Genomic DNA, 20491 nt, shown 5'->3' with positions numbered 1-20491 from the left:
ACTGGTGCCTGCCCACTGGTGGGTGGATCTGGGCTTTGTCCCTCTGGTGGGCAGGGCCATGTCAAGGGGTGTGTTTCGAGGTTGTTGTGGGCTCAGGAAGACTTTAGGTAGCCTGTCTGCTGCTGCGTGGGGCTGTGTGCCCACCCTGTTGGTTGTTTGGCCTGAGGCATCCCAGCACTGGAGCCTATATAGGCTCTTGGGTGGGGCCAGGTCTTGGTGTCGAAATGGCGGCCTACAGGAGAGTTCATGCCAATGAGCACTCCCCAGTACGTCTTCCACTAGTGTCCTTGTCCCCACAGTGAGCCACAGCCACCCTCCGCCTCCCCAGGAGACCCTCCAAGACCAGCAGGTAGGTCTGGCCCAGGCTCCTATGAAGTCTCGGCTTTTTCCCTGGGTCCTGGTGCGCATGAGACCTTGCGTCTGCCCTCCAAGAGTGGAGTTTCTATTTCTCCCAGTCCTGTGGAGTTCCTGCAATCAAGCCCTGCTGGTATTCAAAGCCAAGTGCTTTGGGGCTCCTCCTCCCGATGCCAGACCTCCAGGCTGAGGAGCCTGACATGGGGCTCAGAACTCTCACTCCTCTGGGAGAACCTCTGCCATATAATTATTTTCCAGTTTGTGGGTCTCCCACCTGGCGGGCGTGGGATTTGATTAGATTGCGAATGCCCCCCTTCTACCATCTTATTGTGGCTTCTTCTTTGTCTTTGGATGTAGGATATCTTTTTTGGTAGGTTCCAGTCTTTTTTGTCAATGGTTATTCAGTAGTTAGTTGTGATTTTGGTGTTTTCATGAGAGGAGGTGAGCTCAAGTCCTTCTACTCTGCCATGTCTGGAATTCGACAAATATGGAATGAATGAATCAAAGCACTTTATACCTCTGGTCTTTGTAGAAACAGAACATGTCCAAATATCATTATCAAACTGTCCTTTTATGTATTTCATACTGATTTTCATATTCCTCCTTCCATCTTTTCTGAGCTTTGTACTCAATCTTGATAGAGTTTGTGTTAATTAGATGCTTGTGTTAATTTCTGTTGCTATTTCATTTTGCTTCTGGTAAGCCTTACTGATTATCAGTTTTAATAAGATAATGCATCTTCTTGTCAATTATTTGATTCATCTTTTATGTATGTTTAGATTTTGACCACAATGTTTATTTTAAATTGGATCCATAATAGCAAATATCTATTTCTTACATATTCAATTTTTTGATCTCCTTTAGGGGCATTATTTAGCTTTTCTTTTTAGGTCTAATTTCCCAAACTTTTTCCTTCATCCCTGGACTCTCTTACCTCTAAGTTGTATAAACTACATCTGGAAACAGTATTAGAAAAGAGAATTGATGAGTACTAAGCATTAGAAAATAATTGTCTTGTGATTATCTTATGATTTTAACATGCTGCATTTCTTTGGGTGAATTAAAGCCGTGGGTATATAACCTTTTAAATGCCGATTGTGTGTTTGGCTGTTTTGTACAGTTTTCCTAAGTAAGGACTGTTTGCTCTTACTCTATACATGCAAACACATGCACATGTATCTATACATATTTATACAGATGTACATATATAATATTTATTTCTCAAAACATTCCTTTTCTAATTGATCTTGAAATGAGGTGTTGGTCTTGTATCTGTGACAGTTATTTGATGGGGAGAACAGGGTACTGTTTAGCAATAAGTTTTATTTCTCTTCCAAATGTCCCATTGACATTCCTTCTGTTTTCATTGAAAGTGAAAGCTGTTTCTATTTTTAAAAGTTGGGCAATGTATTCTGGTTTGACTGTTGAATGTGTTGAGGTGTATGGTAATTTGTCTTAAATCTGGTCTTCTGTTTCACCCAAAGGATCGGAAGGATGAAATCGCCACTGTGGAGACCATCAACAACGGCAAGTCCATCTTTGAGGCCCGCTGGGACATTGACACTTCCTGGCAGTGCCTGGAGTACTATGCAGGCTTAGCGGGATCCATGGCCGGTAAGCCCTCACCTGGCCTTCTGTGACCAGCTGACAAGGAGGCAGGAGAGCAGAGCCTGGGGGGTCAGGGTACAGATTTTGGAATTAAGACAGGCCTGGGTTAAAATCCTGGGCTTATCACTCTCTACTTCGGTGACACTGAGAACTACTTTATCTTTCTTTATTTAAACTGGAGATGGTAATCTCCATCTTCTTGGTTATTATAAGGATTAAATGAGATGTGTATGTAAAGCACCTAGCCTCATACCTGAGCTGTAGAACAGGTTGTGGAAAAACCAGTTCTTGCAAGAGTCAGTAAGTACATCATATTTATTAGTTTTACCTACTTAGCAGAAATTTTTCTTTGTCTAGGAAGTGTACAAAGAGACAGTTTACAGTTTACGTGTCAGCTGGTTTAGCAGGGCCCATGAGGGCTGTGGGGAGCCGGAAGTCTGAGGTTTCGGGGTCCTCAGACTCTTCAGCTGCTGAGTCTTTCCCCATTTCTGTTTCATTTCATCTAAGTTATGTAGTGGATGCTTGGTTAATTTTTAGAGGGTTATATTGAGTTGAACGAACATGGTTTTGAAGGATAGAAAGGACTATTTACGTGAAGAGAACATGCGGAAGCAATGTAAGAATGACTAGAATGAACAAAAGAACAGAGGTGTTGTGAGCCCAGTGGCTGGGGCCTGGGAGGGGGCTGGTCTGACAAGTCCAGAGTGAGTCCAGGTGCTGGTGGAGTCTTGGGACAAGCGGTACTGCACTCTTCTCTACCCTCTTTTTCCCCTTAGGCGAACACATCCAGCTCCCCGGCGGATCCTTTGGTTACACCAGAAGGGAACCACTAGGGGTGTGTGTCGGAATAGGAGCGTGGAACTACCCCTTTCAGATCGCCTGCTGGAAGTCGGCTCCAGCTCTGGCTTGTGGTAAGAATGAATTATTCCTCTACATGTGAGCCACCCTTTCTCCCAGGACACGGTTTCACCCCTGCCCTACCCCTTAGGGAGCTTTGAGGTTATACACACAGACCGTGTCTACATTATTCCCATTTTTATTTAATTTATTTTTGTTTATGGGAAGGAAGAAAGTTAATTTTGGTCTTGGAGGTCTTCCTTTTTTAAACTGTCAAATGAATTAGATTTGTGCTACTTGTAAGTTCTCTTCCTTTATGGACAAGAATTCTGGGCATGAATTTCTGTGTAGGGGGTAGCACTTAGGAGTTTTGACTTCATTTAGGAAGCAGAAGATAAACTTCCTCCTTCATTTGTGTCTTAAGAGAAGTGATAAACAAGGCTTCCATCAGAGAAGCTTTGGCTGATTAACAAAAAGTTTTCTCATGCTATTTAAAGAGAAGAATCTGTCGGAAAAGAAGACATTGTACCTTAGAAAAACTGTCAGGTTAAAAAAGCTTTACTATTAGGACACTCTATTGAAATGCAGCTTTTTTCTTTTTGCTGCTTCACGTTCTTTTTGCACATTTCTCTGTGATAGAGGAGAAATAGAATTAAGTTACTAGCTTTGGGTACTTGCATCAAATTAATTAACCTTTCTGGTCTTCAGTTTCAACTCTTATAAAATGGGTCTGATCATACCTACTTCTTACTACTGTTGCAAATGTTGAGATTAATATATGCAAAAAGGCCTAGATATGCAAGTGTAAGGTATTATTGGCTGAGACACTGCAAGTGTGTGGCTTGGGGTCTGTTTAATGAGAGAAACCAAAGTGGGAAGAGCAAGATATATTTACTTATTAATAACATTTTTGACCTAGCATTTGATGGGGAACAGGAAACAATTGGAGGGGCTTCCCTGGTGGTGCAGTGATTAAGAATCCAACTGCCAATGCAGGGGGGACACAGGTTTGAGCTCTGGTCCTGGAAGATCCCACAGTCCACAGAGCAACTAAGACCGTGTGCCACAGGTACTGAACCTGTGCACCTAGAGCCCGTGCTCCGCAACAAAAGCCACCGCAATGAGAAGCCTGCACACTGCAACAAAGAGTAGCCGCCGCTCACTGCAACTAGAAAAAGCCTGCATGCAGCAACGAAGACCCAACACAGCCAAAAATAAATAAATTAATTAATTAATTAAAATTTTAAAAAAGGAAACAATTGGAGTTGTTCTTGATGTGTCTTCTTGTCCTGTCTTCAAAGGATCCTGTCTTAAAAGTCTTCCTGTGTTTGTGTCTCGGTAATGCAGGTAACGCCATGGTCTTTAAGCCTTCTCCCTTCACACCTGTGTCCACACTGCTGCTGGCTGAAATCTATACTGAAGCCGGCGTGCCTCCTGGGCTCTTCAACGTGGTGCAAGGAGGGGCTGTCACAGGCCAGTTTCTGTGTCAGCATCGCGATGTGGCCAAAGTCTCCTTCACTGGAAGTGTGCCCACTGGCTCAAAGGTAAAGACAAGACCAGTATAGGAGAACATAAATGGCATGTAGATCCGGCTGTGTCAAGCCTCCCCAGAATATATGTTGGAGGCTTATCCTCTGATTTTACCCAGCTTGTATTGGCAGGGAGTCTGTAGGTATTATCGGGCAGAGGTCTGAAGTGTGCTTTAAAAGTATGAAGGATAATTAGAACAGCCCACTTGTGTTAGGCTCATTGGGGATGGGAGTCATCTTCTCCTGCCTGTGTCTGAGAGGGCAGGCCCTGAGCTGTCACTTGTATTGTTTGGTGACTTACCTCATCTATAGCAGCCACCTCGGAAGAAAGGGTATTTTCTCAGTTTATTTCAGATTCATTGTTTTGACCTTAGTTTGTGCTCTGAACTGTGTCCGCCTTGAACATAGTAACAGTAATACAAAAGAGTTTCTGCCCATGACAGGGGAATTGATAGTATTTTTTAAATGAACTCCCTATTCAGACTATCAAGTGCAATTCTGAGGATTCTCTTCAGTGTTCTGGAAAAGAATATTTCAAGTAGACAGAGTACAAAGTATACTAAGAACAAGGCTGCAGGTCATGCATAGTTCAAGATGACTTTGGAGGGTCAGGATCTTGTTAACGTAGCATGTAATCTCATTGGTGTTAGACTTCTGAATGCTTTTGTTCTTGTTCTGTAAGATCATGGAGATGTCAGCTAAAGGAATTAAACCTGTTACCTTGGAACTTGGAGGCAAGTCTCCACTGATCATCTTCTCAGATTGTGATATGAAGAATGCTGTGAAGGGGGCACTGATGGCCAACTTCCTCACGCAAGGCGAGGTGTGTACCTGACCCTGGAAGAGGTTTAATAAGAATCTCGACCCCTTCATCTCACAGCGTGTTTTCTTTTTCTTTTTTTTTTGCGGTACGTGGGCCTCCCACTTTTTTTTTTTTTTTTTGCGGTACGCGGGCCTTTCACTGTTGAGGCTTCTCCCGTTGCGGAGCACAGGCTCCGGACGCGCAGGCTCAGCGGCCATGGCTCACGGGCCCAGCCGCTCTGTGGCATGTGGGATCCTCCCGGACCGGGACACAAACCCATGTTCCCTGCATCAGCAGGCGGACTCTCAACCACTGCGCCACCAGGGAAGCCCTCAAAACGTGTTTTAAAGCTTATTTTGAAATAATTTCAGACTTACAGAAAAGTTGCACAAATAGTACAAAGAATTCCAATCTATCTTTGAACCAGGTCCCTCAGTGTTAACATTTTATCACATTTACCATTCTGTTGGTATGTCTATACCTACATATGCATATTATTACTGTTTTTTTTTCTGATCTGTTTGAAAGTTGCAGACAGAAGATCCCTAACCTCTACATTCCTATGTGTATTTCCTAAAAACAAGTGCATTCTTTTAAATAAGTACAAAATACTTAGTAAAATATATAACTTGATATTAATGTAGTACTGTTACTCAATCTATAGCCCTTATTCAGATTTCTCCATTTGTTTGACTAATGTCCTTTTAGAAACAATTTTTTTTTTTGCTGGTCCAAGATCTAATCCAGGAAGATGCATTGCATTTACTTGTTGTGTCTCTTTACTCTCACTTAATCTGGAACAGTTTTGAAGTCATTCTTATCTTTCAGGACCTTGACATTTGTGAAGAATACAGGCCATTTATTTTGTGGAATGTCCCTCATTTTGGGTCTGTCTAGGTTTTGTCTGTTTTTTTTTTTAAATTGGATTCAGGTTATGCATTTTTGGCAAAACACCACAAAAAAAGATGTTTTATATTTCACAGTGGTGTTGCTGACTTTGATCACTTGCTTAAAGTGGGTCTTTACTGTAAAGTTACTGTTTTTTCCTTTGTGGTTAATAAGTATATTGTAGGAGATAAAGGGAGACTATCTTGTTCCTTATCAAACTTTGACCTACTAGTGTTAGCACCCTTTGTTGATGTTTGCTGGAAACATTTTTTTCTGGTGGTCACCAAGAAAAATTGGTGTATTTCCAATTCTGTTACTCCTTCTACATTTATATAGTTCACTGTCTATTACAAGAAAGAACTTTTTTCCCTTTTCCCTAGTTTGTTTTTCATTCATTATATCAGCATGCACCAATGGATTCTTATTTCATTCTGCAAGTTATAACCCATTACTAGTATTATTTATTTTGATGCTCAAATAATTGCAGATTCAGATAGTGGGAGCCTCTTTCTGTGACTTTTTGATATGTTCTCATTATTCTTTGAGCACTTCTTTACTTCCTGGCACAGCAAGGCGTTCTAGACACGTCTTGTGCTTTCTCTGGTGGAGCTCTGTAATGAGCCATTTCGCTAAGGAGGCTTGGTTCCATTTAGTGGTAGATGGTATTTAGAAACCAAGATCTGGGTGCCAGCTATACTCGTTTCTACTGGAGTATCATTGCTCATATGTCTTCTCAGAGGCCAGAGCCAGGAAATATATATTCGGCATATGTGTATGTATGTATACACACATCTATTTATGTATCCATCTATATTAATAACTACAAGTTTATACAGATATTTCCAGTCATTCCAAAACTGCAAGGTTTATTTTAGCCTCCTCCCTTTCATATTTATAATTTCCTTCTCTGACAGTGAGACATTTAGCTTCCATTACTCACAATATATGTAATTATTCCGTCCTAGAATATGTTTATAATAGTTTCAGATTTGTGAAAGTACACTACTGTGAAAAATAAACCTTCTAACTAGAGTGCAACATTTTTTTTTTACAGCTCTTTTTGTCTTTAGCCTGGGGTACAGTTAAAATTCTGTGTTCAGAAGTTAATGAGTCAGTTCTTCCTTCGCCATCCCCTTCAGTATGGTTATGATATTCATTTTAAATAATGAGTTTATTCATTTCTGTTTGTATTTCATTTGGGGTTTATTTTCACCCATCCTTGCTTTAGGCGAAATACTAACATGGTTCTAAATGTCAGAATTTTACCAAAAAAGGAAACAAATGGCACTCCTCCTATCCCTTCTACTCATTCCCGTTCCCTCCTTCTTCCAATCCATCCCTATCCAACCAAACCTGTTTCTCATTTTTCCTTCCTATTTCTTTTTACACAAATGACCCGGTACTTGTATATTTCTTATTTTCTCTTCTTTCCTCAACACAAAAGATAGCAGAATTACTGTTTTGCTTTTTTCACTTGGAAATCACTTCATTTCATAGAAATCTTCTTTCTTCTTTATAGCTGTGTAGTATAATTCCTTGTATAGCTGTTAGTTTATTCAACTACTCTCTTTTGGATGGGATTTAGTTTCCAGTATTTTGTGATTACAAACAGTTCTGCAGTGAATAACCTCGTGCACGTGTGTGTTCACATGGTTGGAGATATATTTTCAGAGTAAATTCCTAGAAGTGGTAAATGTAATTTTTTGTGCCTATTTTTTTGTGGTAAAATATATATAATGTAAAATTGACCGTGTTAATCATTTTTGAGTGGACAGTCCAGTGGCATTAAGTACGTTCACACTGTTATGCAGCCATCACCACCATCCACCTCTAGAACTCTTTTCATCTTATAGGACTGAAACTCTACACATTAAACAATAACTTCTTATATCCTTTTCTTCCCAGCCCCCGGTAACCACTATTCTACTTTCTATCTATATGGATTTGACTATTCTAGGTATCTCATGTAAGTGGAATCAAACAGTATTAGTCCTTTCGTGTCTGGCTTATTTCACTTAACTTAAGGTCTTTAAGGTTCATCTATGTTGTAGCATGTGTCAGATTTTTCTTCCTTTACAAGATTGCATAATATCCCGTTGTATATGTATGCCACATTTTCTTTATCCATTCATCTACCGGTGGACATTCAGGTTACTGCTACCTTTGGCTATTGTGACTGGTACTGCTGTGAACACTGATGTGCAAATATCTATTCAAGTCCCCACTTTCACTTCTTTTGGGTATACACCCAGAAGTGGAATTTCTAGATCATATAGTAATTCTGTGTTTAATTTTTCAAGGATTTGCCATACTGTTTTCTACAGCAGCTGCACCATTTTACGTTCTCACCAACAATGCACAAAGGCTCTAATTTCTCCACATCCTTGCCAATACTTGTTATTTTCTGGTTTTTTTGGTCGCAGCCATCAGAGTAGATGTGAAGTAGTATCTCACTGTAGGTTTTTATTTATATTTCCCTTATGATTAGTGATGTTGAGTGCATATATAATTTTGTAAGATAGTGCCATATTCCCCTCCAAATGGGTTGGACCAACTTGCATTCCTACCAACAATATATGTGTGCCTATTTCCTCACGAGGTAAGGGGTGATACTTCATTGTAGTTTTAATATCAATTATCTAATTATGAACGAGATTGAACATCTTTTCTAGGCTTAAGGACCATTTATATGTGTGTGTGTGAATTGTGCATAACTTTTATCCAATTTTATATTGAACATCTAGTCATTTCCTTCAATTCTTTTTGTAGAGATTTTTTTCTTATTCACACAAAGTGAAGTTCACTTTTTTTCTTTTTGGCCGTGCTGCAACACTTGCAGGATCTCAGTTCCCCAACCAGGGATCAAACCCGGGTCCTTGGCAGTGCAAGCGCCAAGTCCTAACCACTGGGCTGCCAGAAAATTCCCAAGTTCACTTTTTTTGGTGTGTTATACTATTAGTTTTGATTTTCCCTCAGTTTTTATAAGTTATTTAAATATTGGTGATAGTACCCTTTATCTGTGATGTACGTTGTAAATGTTTTCTTCCAGTTTGTTGTCTTGGCTTTGTTTAGGATGTTTTTGCCATGCAAAAGATTATTGATTTTATGTAGTCAAATTTATCATTTTTTTCTTTCATTGCACCTAGATTTTGAGTACTAGTTAGAAAACCTTTTCCTGCACCTAGGTTATAGTAGAATTCACCTATATTTTCTCTTGGTAATTGGTTTTTTATTCTATATTTAGATTCCTTATACATTTGGGGTTTACTCCTGTGTACAGTATGAGATTGTATCTTTTTTTCCACATGGGTAACCAGTGGAACCATTTGTTACTAATTCATCTTTACTCTAGTGGTTTTAGATTCCACCTTTATCGTAAACTAAATTTCCTTGAGTGCTTGGATCTATTTTTGGACTTTCTTTTCTGTTCTACTGTTCTGATATCATTTGAGTAGTATTTATGTTCATGTCTGTGGGAGGGTCTAAATAGTCATTACTTGTGTGTGTGTTTTTTTTTAAAATTTTGGTTGCGTTGGGTCTTTGGCACTGCGTGCGGGCTTTCTCTAGTTGCAGCGAGCAGGGGCTACTCTTCATAGCGCTGTGTGGGCTTCTCATTGTTGTGGCTTCTCTTGTTGCGAAACACGGGCTCTAGGTGCACAGACTTCAGTAGTTGTGGCACGCAGGCTCAGTAGTTGTGGCTCGCAGGCTCTGGAGTGCAGGCTCACTAGTTGTGACGCATGGGCTTAGTTGCTCTGTGGCATGTGGGATCTTCCTGGACCAGGGATCGAACCCATGTCCCCTGCATTGGCAGGGGGATTCTTAACCACTGCACCACCAGGGAAGTCCCATTACTTGTGTTTTTAGAGACAAACATTGACTCTGAACCGCCCTAGGTTTTTATTAGACTGAAGGCCTCGGTTCTTGATCTATTTTTACTCTTCAGTCCCTTCCACTCTTACTTCCTGCTCTCAAATATACAGCCAAATTGAGGATCTGAGATGAAGAAACAGAAGTCCTATGGGTCATGTGGATCTGTTCATTGCTTTAAGGAAATTTATACAAAAACAAAGGCAGAGAGTTTGTGTGTGAGGTACTATGTCCACAATTACACGTGTGATCCTATTCAGTATGGTGATCATTTTTAGAAGTGGAACTAACCTTTAAAGAAAGTATACTGTCTCTTTTAAATTTAAAGCTGTTGAACTTTTTATCCTTTTCCTTTTTTTCCCCCTCATCTACATATAAATTTTTATGTGTCTGTCCTTTAGGTTTGTTGTAATGGTACAAGGGTATTTGTGCAAAAGGAAATTCTTGATCAATTTTCAGAGGAAGTGGTGAAACAGACCCAAAGGATAAAAATTGGAGATCCCCTTCTGGAAGATACAAGGATGGGTCCCCTGATCAACCGACCACATCTGGAGCGAGTCCTTGGGTTTGTTAAAGTGGCAAAGGAGCAGGTGAGAAACAAGTGGAGGTGAGATGAGAGGAGGGGGAGGGGTAGTTACTCCTAGGTTACTTGCTCTATGCTTCTTTCCTATGGTCATATCCATTTGGGAGCTGTATTCTGCATTGTACTTGCAGTGGAGTGACTAAGTATGCATTTGTTCAGGACACAAGTGGCATTTCGGGAATGCATACTGGGGTTTTATGTTTAACATAAAATATGCGTTCTTTTTTGGCAGGGTGCTAAAGTATTATGTGGTGGAGACCTCTACGTACCTGAAGATCCCAAATTAAAGGATGGGTATTACATGAGACCTTGTGTGTTAAGTATGTCCTCTTCTTGTTTGCTTTTAAACAGTTTGAATTAAATGTCAGATAGACAAGAATATTTTTAAACTGTGTATATGGTATAAGGCAAGTGTTGGCAAACTGTGTGTCCCTGCTACTCAGATTTAAGGAGTAGAAGTTCTCCCTTACCTTGGAAGCCTCATGTGTGCCCCTTCTCTTCTTGGACAATGATATCAGTTACATGGGACTTAACTGGGTGTACAGCTGTTGTTCTAGAATCAAGGCACTCCAAAAAAATGAAAGGGCATGTTTGTTAAAAATTCAGTAATGAATTTCTTTTCTCAAGAAAGTTGGTAAAGAATGTGCTTTTCTTTGAACTTTAGGTCATCAATATAATAAAACCAATTTGTTGGACAATATATTAATATTTTCAAAAATTATATGATATAATAATTTTAGCACTTCCTTTCAATCTGAAAAATCTCCTGGTTTGGACAGTCAAGTATGTGGTCATCCTACTGTCCTCACACCCATCTCCTTCTCTTCTACTGGGGGTGACACTGTTCTAGATGTTGTTGTTGTCATTTACTTTTCTCTGTCATTTTATATTGTATCTCCTATGAAAATATTGCTAGTTCCCTTGACTTTAAAAACCTATATATAGATGGAATTATGTTGTATAATTCCTTACACCTTATCCTGAAGATAGATTCAGCTGATTTTTGTCCCTGAGGTTGATAGTGGTGTCACACTTTTCAACCCTTGATATTTGGTGCAGTTTAACCTTTTAGGTCTTGCTAAAAAGCTAAAGATCTGCTGAGGTTTAAGGGCTGTGAATTTAGCATCCATGCCATGGATTAGCTTGTAGCTATTAAGGAAGAGGGAAAACTTACTATATGTTTTTACATAGAAAATACAGGTTAAACAGTAGTGTATATGGCATTATCCCAAATCTATTAAAAATCAAATATGTGCATGGGAAAAAGAAGGAACAGAGAACATGCATCATATTTTTTTTAAAAGGAATCAGGTTTTTTGTTTTTGTTTTTAAATAAATTCATTTTATTTATTTATTTTTGGCTGTGTTGGGTCTTCGTTGCTGCACATGCGCTTTCTCTAGTTGTGGTGAGTGGGGGATACTCTTCGTTGTGGTGTGTGGTCTTCTCGTTGCACTGGCTTCTCTTGTTGTGGAGCATGGGCTCTAGGTGCATGGGCTTCAGTAGTTGTGGCGCGGGGGCTCAGTAGTTGTGGCTCACGGGCTCTAGAGCACAGGCTCAGTAGTTGTGGTGCACAGGCTTAGTTGCTCCGTGGCCTGTGGGATCTTCCCAGACCAGGGCTCGAACCCGTGTCCCCTGCATTGGCAGGCAGATTCTTAACCACTGTGCCACCAGGGACGTCTGCATCATAATATTGATAGTGGATTTCTCTAGATGCTGAGATTAAAGGTGATTTTTTATTATACTTTGTGCATTTCTGAATATTACAGATTTTTCTACAGAGAACATGTATTTTACAATTAGGAAAAAAAATGTTTTTAAACAAACTGTGAACCTATGCAAAGGACAGGGAGCTAACTACCTTAACTTCATTCTAGTGATTCTGAAAGCCTTGTTTGTCATCTACAGTGTCAGTATCACTTGGAAAACTTGTTAAAAATGCAGATTTCTCATCCCTGCCCTAGACCCCCAAATGTCACTTTCAGGGCCCAGGACCTTGAGATCTGCATGTTAATAAGTCCTCAGTACATTTTTACGCATATAAAATGACTGGAGAATGACTCCAGAACCTCAATCTTTAGATTCATTTACTTGAGATTTGGGGCTAAAGTATAATGAGTGTTATGTGTGGGGCAGGAACCTTTTCTTTTCTCGTAACATCAGCTACCGCTTTATCCCCTCATCTCTTTTGACTCTCCAATATAGAATGCATTGCACACAGAGCCATACTGTGTTATCAACCTGTGTAAGACAAACTGTATTCTGGGACTGTTGGGTAATGAATTATCTTGAGTAATTTAATATTCTGGCTAACAATTTCCCTAAAAATTGTATGTGGATTACTAATTTTCAAAGATTTAGATTATAATAAACTATCCTTAAACACAACCTAAAATTATTTAATATACCTTTGAAGGTAGTTTAGGTGTCCCCAGAGTACAGTGTAACATACACACGACCAGAGTGCTGTTCTTACTTTGTATGCGCAAGCTCTGATTCATCTCTTATGAGATTTTAGAGTCCTCCTCTTTGTAGATATGTGAGCAGTTGGTTTTTAGCTTTGGCTAGTGTAAAGCTGGTGTTTAAAGTAGGGTTCTCAAGCTGCTTTTCTGCCTCCACATTGTTTACGTGTGTCACACAACCTTACAAACAACATATCTCACTCCATGCGTGGTTTCCAGCATTGAGGTGAGCTGTTCTTCAGCCAAAGTGTGGATAAAAGCACCACTGTCTTGAGGATCAGTGAGGTTCAGTATTTCACATCTAAATATATGAGCTTCTTTAGACATATATGCGTATTTTAAAATGTCAAGTGAATTTAATCTTTTTAGGGATTTAGCCACTTAAAAACTTAAGTATATTTTTATATAAAATGAACACTCCTTCAGTTATTTCTAAGTTATTATTTTTACATTGTATTTTCTTTTTTAAAAATATTGTTTCTCATTCTAATCATATCAGAGTCATTAAGAAAATGTGAAAAAATATAAAAAATGTTAGTCATGTGTAACATTTTAACAGAAATTGGGAGGATATATACTGTTTGTACCTTTTTCAGTGAATGTTAATCATGAGCATTTACTTACTAAGTTTTCTTCAAAAACATTACTTCTTTTTTTTTAGTGATCATTTTAATTCATTTGGAGCGCATCCTATACACACACATGCACACACACACACCGTCATTTTTGTTTTTTTGTTTTTTTGTTTTTTTTGGCTGCGCTGAGTCTCTGTTGTGGTGCATGGGCTTCTTAGTTGTGGCACGTGGGCTTCTGTAGTTGTGGCATGTGGGCTCCAGGGCACGCAGGCTCAGTAGTTGGGGCGCATGGGCTCTCTAGTTGTGGCGCGCGGGCTTAGCTGCCCTGCGGTATGTGGGATCTTAGTTCCCCAACCAGGGATCGAACCCGCGTCCTCTGCATTGGAAGGCGGATTCTTAACACTGGACCACCAGGGAAGTCTCCAAAACATTACTTTTTTTTTTTTTTTTTTTTGCGATATGTGGGCCTCTCACTGTTGTGGCCTCTCCTGTTGCGGAGCACAGGCTCCGGACGCGCAGGCTCAGCGGCTGTGGCTCACAGGCCCAGCCACTCCGCGGCATGTGGGATCCTCCCGGACCGGGGCACGAACCCGTGTTCCCTGCATCAGCAGGCGGACTCTCAACCACTGCGCCACCAGGGAAGCCCAACATTACTTTTTGATGCTTCATAGCAGTTCCTCATTGGGTTGTGTACCATTCACGTGATCATCCCATCTATTTTGGATGTCTAGTGTGTTGCTTCTAGTTTTGACTGTCACAGGAATGTTGTGATGGAAGTCCTTGTATGTACATCCTTGTACACCTCATTAGCTATTTCCTCATGATGAATTCAAAAAAGTAGATTTAGAATGAACACAGAGGCCATGGCTCCTTAATACGTAGTGTTGAATCGTCATGCAGAAAGGATGCTCGGATTTATATTCACACTGAAAATGTCACATTGAAATTTCTCTAAAGCCGTGTATTCACTGTTTACTATGAACAGGAAATTTTAACGTGCCAGAAATAATCATTCCTTTGCTGATGTTTGGTTTTTTAATAATGTTTGCAGCTAATTGTAGAGATGACATGACCTGTGTGAAAGAAGAGATTTTTGGACCGGTTATGTCCATTTTATCATTTGACACTGAAGCTGAGGTTCTGGAAAGAGCCAATGATACCACTTTCGGACTAGCAGCTGGTGTCTTCACCAGGTAGGTGGGGAAGGACACCCCAAGTGGCTTTGAAGAAATGGGGCTGCAGTGTCTTCTTAGATATTTAATTGATCTTGTTCCCTCACTGGAGTTTGCCCTCACTGCATTTTCATCAGCACTTTCTATTTGCTTCAGTTAAAGTCAAAAGATGGCAAAGTAGCATTTCACAGTTAGCCCTGAATAGCCAGAGAACCCTAGTGTTGAGTTTAAATTAAGCTATTAGCTTTATTGATGAAAATTCTATCCTTTTTTCATTCATACATTGAATAAATATTTAAGTTTCTGATCTATGTAAAGCATCATGTTAGGTGCCTATTAAAAACATGTACGTCAAGGAATTTAGAAATCCATAAGCATATAAATACTGGGCAGTATCCTTCAAAGCCATGATTTTTAGCTTTATAGAAGTCCCTAAATTGGAATGCATTGTAACACATGTGGGCCTTTTTTCTATTGTTGTGTATTTAGGGTGCTATTTCCAGTTTTAACTGTTGTAAGTAATGTTGGGATTAATATCTTTGTACATAAACTTTAACCACTATAAGAAAAACAAAAAGTGATTTCGGAGAAAAATTTCTTAGAAAATTCTTGCAGGTTGCTTGTTTATGTACAAATTCTGATTAGTCTTTGGCAGTAGTAGGCAGTTTTCTAAGACTGTTTACACTTGGGATTATGCTGTTTCTTTAGTGACATACAAGGTTATTATTTTTTGTAGATTTGTGGTCAGGAACGTGGGATGGAAGACCCACGTCTCCCTTGAGGACCTGATGTAGTAGCTTCTTTTTGAGTTCTGAAGAAAAAAGTGAGGAGCTACTTTTTTTTTTTTTAATAGACTTTATTTTTAAGAGCACTTTTAGGTTCACTGCAAAACTGAGTGGAAGTACAGAGATTTCCCAGCTACTCCTGCCCCACACATGCATAGTCTCCCCCATGATCCACATCCCCCACCAGAGTGGAACAGTTGTTAGAACTGATGAAGCTACATGAACACATCTTTATCACCCAAAGACTATAGTCCACATTAGGGTTCACTCTTGGTGTGCAATCTATGGGTTTGGACAAATGTATAATAACTTGTACTCACTGTTGTAATATCATACAGAGTAGTTTCACTACCCTAAAAGTCCTCTCTGAGGAGCTGCTTTTTTGTTTGTTTGCTTTGTTTTGCTTTGCTTTGTTTTTTTGGGCTGTGCCTCACAGCTTACGGGATCTTATTTCCCCGACCAGGGATTGAACCCAGGCCCTTGGCAGTGAAAGCACAGAGTCTTAACCACTGGACCGCCAGGGAATTCCCAGGAGCTGCTTTTTTTTTTTTTTGTATATATATGTATATTTTAAAATATTTATTTATTTGGTTGCGCCAGGTCTTAATTGTGCACGTGGGCTCCTTAGTTGTGGCAGGCGGGCTCTTTAGTTGTGACATGTGAACTCTTAGTTGCAGCATGCGTGTGGGATCTAGTTTCCTGACCAGGGATCAAACCCAGGGCCCCTGCATTGGGAGTGTGGAGTCTTAACCACTGCACCACCAGGGAAGTCCCAGGAGCTGCTTTTTTTGATTTGAGGATTGAGTGGGATAAGTCTCTCCTCTTGCTTTGCTTCGCCACCAAAATACAGACAAAGGCCAGTTACAAAGGAGGGTAACTCCTTTTTTTTTTTTAAAACAGCTTTGTTGGGATAATTCATATACCAAACAATCCACCTATTTAAATTGTACAATTCAACAGTTTTTAGTATATTTACAGATTGTGCAACTGTCATAATCTAATTTTAGAACATTTTCTTCATTCTAAGAACAATAACAGTTACTCTGCATTTTCCCCTCCCCCCAGTCCCTGGCAACCACTGATCTACTTTGTCTTTATAGATTTGCATATTTTGAATATTTTACGTAGATGAAATCATACAGTATGTGACCCTTCACGACTGGCTTCTTTCACTTAGTTCATCTACTGGCTTCTTCTCAAAGTTCATTTACTGTTATAGTACGTATCACTACTTTATTCCTTTCTACTACTGAGTAATATTCTGTTGTATGGATATATCACATTTTGTTTATTCATTGACCCATTGGTAGACATTTGGGCTGTTTCTACTCTTTGGCTATTATGAATAATGCTCCTGTGAGCATTCATATATGAGTCTTTGTGTAGATATTTGTATATTTCATTTCTGGTATATACCCAGGAGTGGAATTGCTGGATCCTATGGTGACTCTGTGTTTAACTATTTGAGGAGCTGCTAAACTGTTTTCCAAAGTGGCAGTACCATTTTACATTCCCATCAGCAATGTATAAGGGTTGCAGTTTCTCCACATCCTAGTCAGCAATTGTTATTGTCGGTTCTCTTGATTTTAGCCATCCTAGAGGTCGTGCAGTGGTGTCTTGTATCAGTTTTGATTTGCATTTCTGTGAGTTGTCTTTTTACTTTCCTGATAGTCTCGTTTGCAGCACAAAATTTTAAAATTTTGTCAGTGTAATTATTCTATTTTTTCTGTATCTGTTACTTTTGGTGTCATGTCTAAGAAGATTGTATCTAACCGAAGGTCATGAAGATTTATTCCTGTTTGCTTCCAAGAGTTCTGTGGTTTTCACTCTGACATTTTAGGTCAGTGACCCATTTGAGTTAATTTTTGTGTGTAGTGTAAGAAAGGGATCTTCCTTCATTCTTCTGCATATGTATATCCAGTTGTTCTAGCACTATTTGTTGAAAAGACTATTTTCCCCCATTGAATTGTTTTGGCACCCTTGTTGCTGCTGCTTATTTTATACATGCGTTTGGATGAGACTGTAAAATTCAAATCCTTGTCTATTTTGCATGGATGGTATAAGATTTTAAAACACAGTTTGAAGAAACAAGAATTTGGCATTGTTTTGAGACCCTTAGAAGTGACCGTCTAACTTTTCCTGGTAAGGTTGTAGCAAAAGAAACTGTGAATAACCAATGCATTTTTTTCTTCATAGGGACATCCAGCGTGCCCACAGAGTGGTGGCTGCGCTTCAGGCTGGAATGTGCTTCATTAACAACTATAATGTCAGCCCAGTGGAGTTGCCCTTTGGTGGATATAAGAAGTCAGGTGAGGATCTGGGAACTGTGAAAGCAAACCCCCGTCTCTAGAAACACTGGTCATAATTCAGTCCTTATGGAACAGGTTCCTAAACCCGTGTGTGTATCAGAATCACCTGGAAAAGTATATGAATTCCTGGTCCTCCCCAGGCCCACTGTATCCGTCTCTGGGAATGGAAGCTGAGTATCTTTATTTTTTTCCAGAAGCTCTCCAGAAGTCTTTGATGTGTAGACTGGATTGTGAACAGCTGACATATATCTGAAAAAGGTTTATCTCATGGGTAGGATTACTTTTTCCTCACAGTCTGTGATTGCCATTAAGTGTGAAACCACCCCTAGGCGTTCTAACCATGGCAAGTTTGTAAATCTAGTCTGTTAGGAGATTTGAGGCATCAGGAACATAGCCATTACTTTGAGGTTCTTTCTTTGGAGTTTGTTGCTAATTTCACCAATTCTGTATGAAAATTGGTTTGGACTTTGTGGGTGCACCATTCTAAGAGTCCGACCCCTACTCTCCTGGCAGATATTTATGGCCATCACCATGTTGGCAAACATATAAACACGGATGAATGATGATGAGATGGTGGGTGTTAATTTGACAGTTTTATTTGGTATTGCGTTTGGTATCATTCTGGCATTCTCTAGTCATACTTCACTAGTCCTTCTTGTCCCTATGGGGTACCTGGAGGAGCTGTAACACAGACCTAAATGCAGGGTAGGAACCAAGGCTCTGTTTTATTAATTCATAACCCTCAGTTTGTTTGGAATCTGCAGCTTTGGCCTCAGTGGGGACTCTGAGGCCAGCTTTCCCTTCCCTAAACCTGAATCTTTGGATCAGTGCCCATGGATATGCCTATATGAGATGCGAGGGACAGAAAGCTGGCCTAACATGCCCAATGGGCTCCATGCTGAGAGGATTTGGAAAGGAACAAAAGGCAGAGTGAGGCCTTAGCAGGGCCATTGTGTATGTCCCATTTGGAATGATGCCCCCTGGAGATGTGCATTTTTGGAGACTGGGCCTTGCTCTTAGGATGCAGAGCCTGCCTCCGTCTGGGGTAGGGGACACAAGGAAGGCTGTCCTGTAACCTCATCTACTATTGATTGGGCAGTGTCTTGGCTTTGAGTAACCTGAGAGCCTAAAGGGTCCACTCCCCACGTGAGTGGACAGAGTATAAATAGTAGGTGCTCTTACAGATTTAGTATAAGAGAAGGTTAATAAGCCTATTATGTAGAGTTAAGTTTTAAGTTAGCACTGACTTTCAAAGGCATCAGGTTGATTGATAATTGTAGAGAATGCTCTAATGCTTGATAAGAAAGTCTGAACATTTTTAGACCTTAGTCTAGAAGAGTAGATACTAGAAGTTAAGAGTCGTACTGGTAAGAAATGAAACCTAAATAGTTCCCCATCCCCGAAGGCTAGTGTGTTACTTTTCCCACGTCTAGCTCCACAGTTAATACATGCAGTTGAGGACTTGATCCCAGAACTTCTTGGCTCTGCACTCTACTCCAGCCCTGGGAGCAGTGCCTGTTTCTGCAGGTCACTGGCTGGATTACCGCAATGGCTCACCCTCACCCCTTCTCTTCCTTTCAGGGTTTGGCAGAGAGAATGGCCGTGTGACAATTGAATATTATTCACAACTAAAGACTGTGTGTGTGGAGATGGGTGACGTGGAGTCTGCTTTTTGAAAACGTGCAGAGAAGCCAGTGAACACGGCCGGGCCTGGGAATAATGAGAAGCGGCTCTCTTGACCGCGGCGGTGCAGCCACCTACCAGTTTAGATCCAGAATGTTGGCCATTCAGGATAAGAGAATGGTTCAGTGTTACTCTTCATCGCTCAATCAATTTCCTAAGTGAAAATATGCGTAAGTGCCTTTTAGATGCTAATCAAGAAAGCTGTGATTTTCCTTAAAGCAAATTTCTGGGAAATCTTTGAGAGCCACTAGCACACTACTGGAAAACAGGGGGAGGGACCAGGATTGTTCTTCCACAGAGCCGACCCACTGACAGGTTCATTCTCTAGCTTGCTTTAAAGAACCCGTGCCTTTATAGAGGTTCCTGGGGGAATCAGCAGAGATTTCTGCTCCTTGACGTTTTTAAAGACATGACCCCTTGTCATTCCATTCAGAAGGCTGGCAGTCAGGAGAGAGGGCTTGGCTAATTAATAGACGGGTCTGTTTGGTGTGAATGCTGACTGGCCAGAGCCAGCGCTGCGGGGATGGGGGAAACCGGCTCCAGTCCTTGAGTTACAGCTTGCTCTCTTATGACAGAAGAGTTTCCTTTTAAACGTACAGATTATTTGTAATCCACTGCAGTATACTGAAACTAAATAAATCACACCGTCAGTCCTTTCAGTGTCATGTTTTGAAGCTATACACATCTCAGGGTTATAGGAGGACACAGGATAGGGCTAAAGTTAAACGTTTAAGGCAGAGGATTTGACCTTCTTTGCAGTGAGTACACATGGGCAGGCTTCTGTTGCTGTAATGAACTTGCAGTGGCCCATTCAGACTTCTGGGCTCCATGTTCTTCCCAGCCCAGATAAACTGGGCCTGTCCTTAAAGGGCTGTCAGATCATGGTGACTTCTCAGACTGTTGCAGTGATCCTCATCTTGCCCTCTTATCTTCCCTTCAGGGGAATAATTTAGATTTAATAGTGGTATTAGGGTTCTCCAGAACCAATAGAATAGAACAGATACGTATAAGAGAAGATTTCTTATAGGAATTGGCTTAC

General features: G+C 40.4%; 1 protein-coding gene across 2 annotated transcripts in view; it reads left to right on the top strand.

Annotated features, from left to right (window-relative positions):
* The window catches only part of ALDH9A1 (aldehyde dehydrogenase 9 family member A1), a 28669-nt gene extending 8448 nt beyond the window's left edge, over positions 1 to 20221 (top strand). For both annotated transcript variants that reach the window (XM_079929413.1, XM_079929414.1), the window contains 9 exons: positions 1839 to 1968; positions 2739 to 2873; positions 4147 to 4343; positions 5011 to 5151; positions 10287 to 10475; positions 10701 to 10788; positions 14555 to 14696; positions 17657 to 17769; positions 19351 to 20221. In XM_079929413.1, the coding sequence (XP_079785539.1) occupies positions 1839 to 1968; positions 2739 to 2873; positions 4147 to 4343; positions 5011 to 5151; positions 10287 to 10475; positions 10701 to 10788; positions 14555 to 14696; positions 17657 to 17769; positions 19351 to 19445 (1230 nt within the window). In that variant the 3' untranslated portion in view covers positions 19446 to 20221. The remainder of the gene's footprint in view (positions 1 to 1838; positions 1969 to 2738; positions 2874 to 4146; positions 4344 to 5010; positions 5152 to 10286; positions 10476 to 10700; positions 10789 to 14554; positions 14697 to 17656; positions 17770 to 19350) is intronic.
* The last annotated feature ends 270 nt before the right edge of the window (positions 20222 to 20491 follow it).

This window comes from Stenella coeruleoalba (assembly GCF_951394435.1).
Source record: "Stenella coeruleoalba genome assembly, chromosome: 1".
Taxonomy (NCBI): domain Eukaryota; kingdom Metazoa; phylum Chordata; class Mammalia; order Artiodactyla; family Delphinidae; genus Stenella; species Stenella coeruleoalba.
This window is presented reverse-complemented; position numbering and strand designations above follow the sequence as displayed.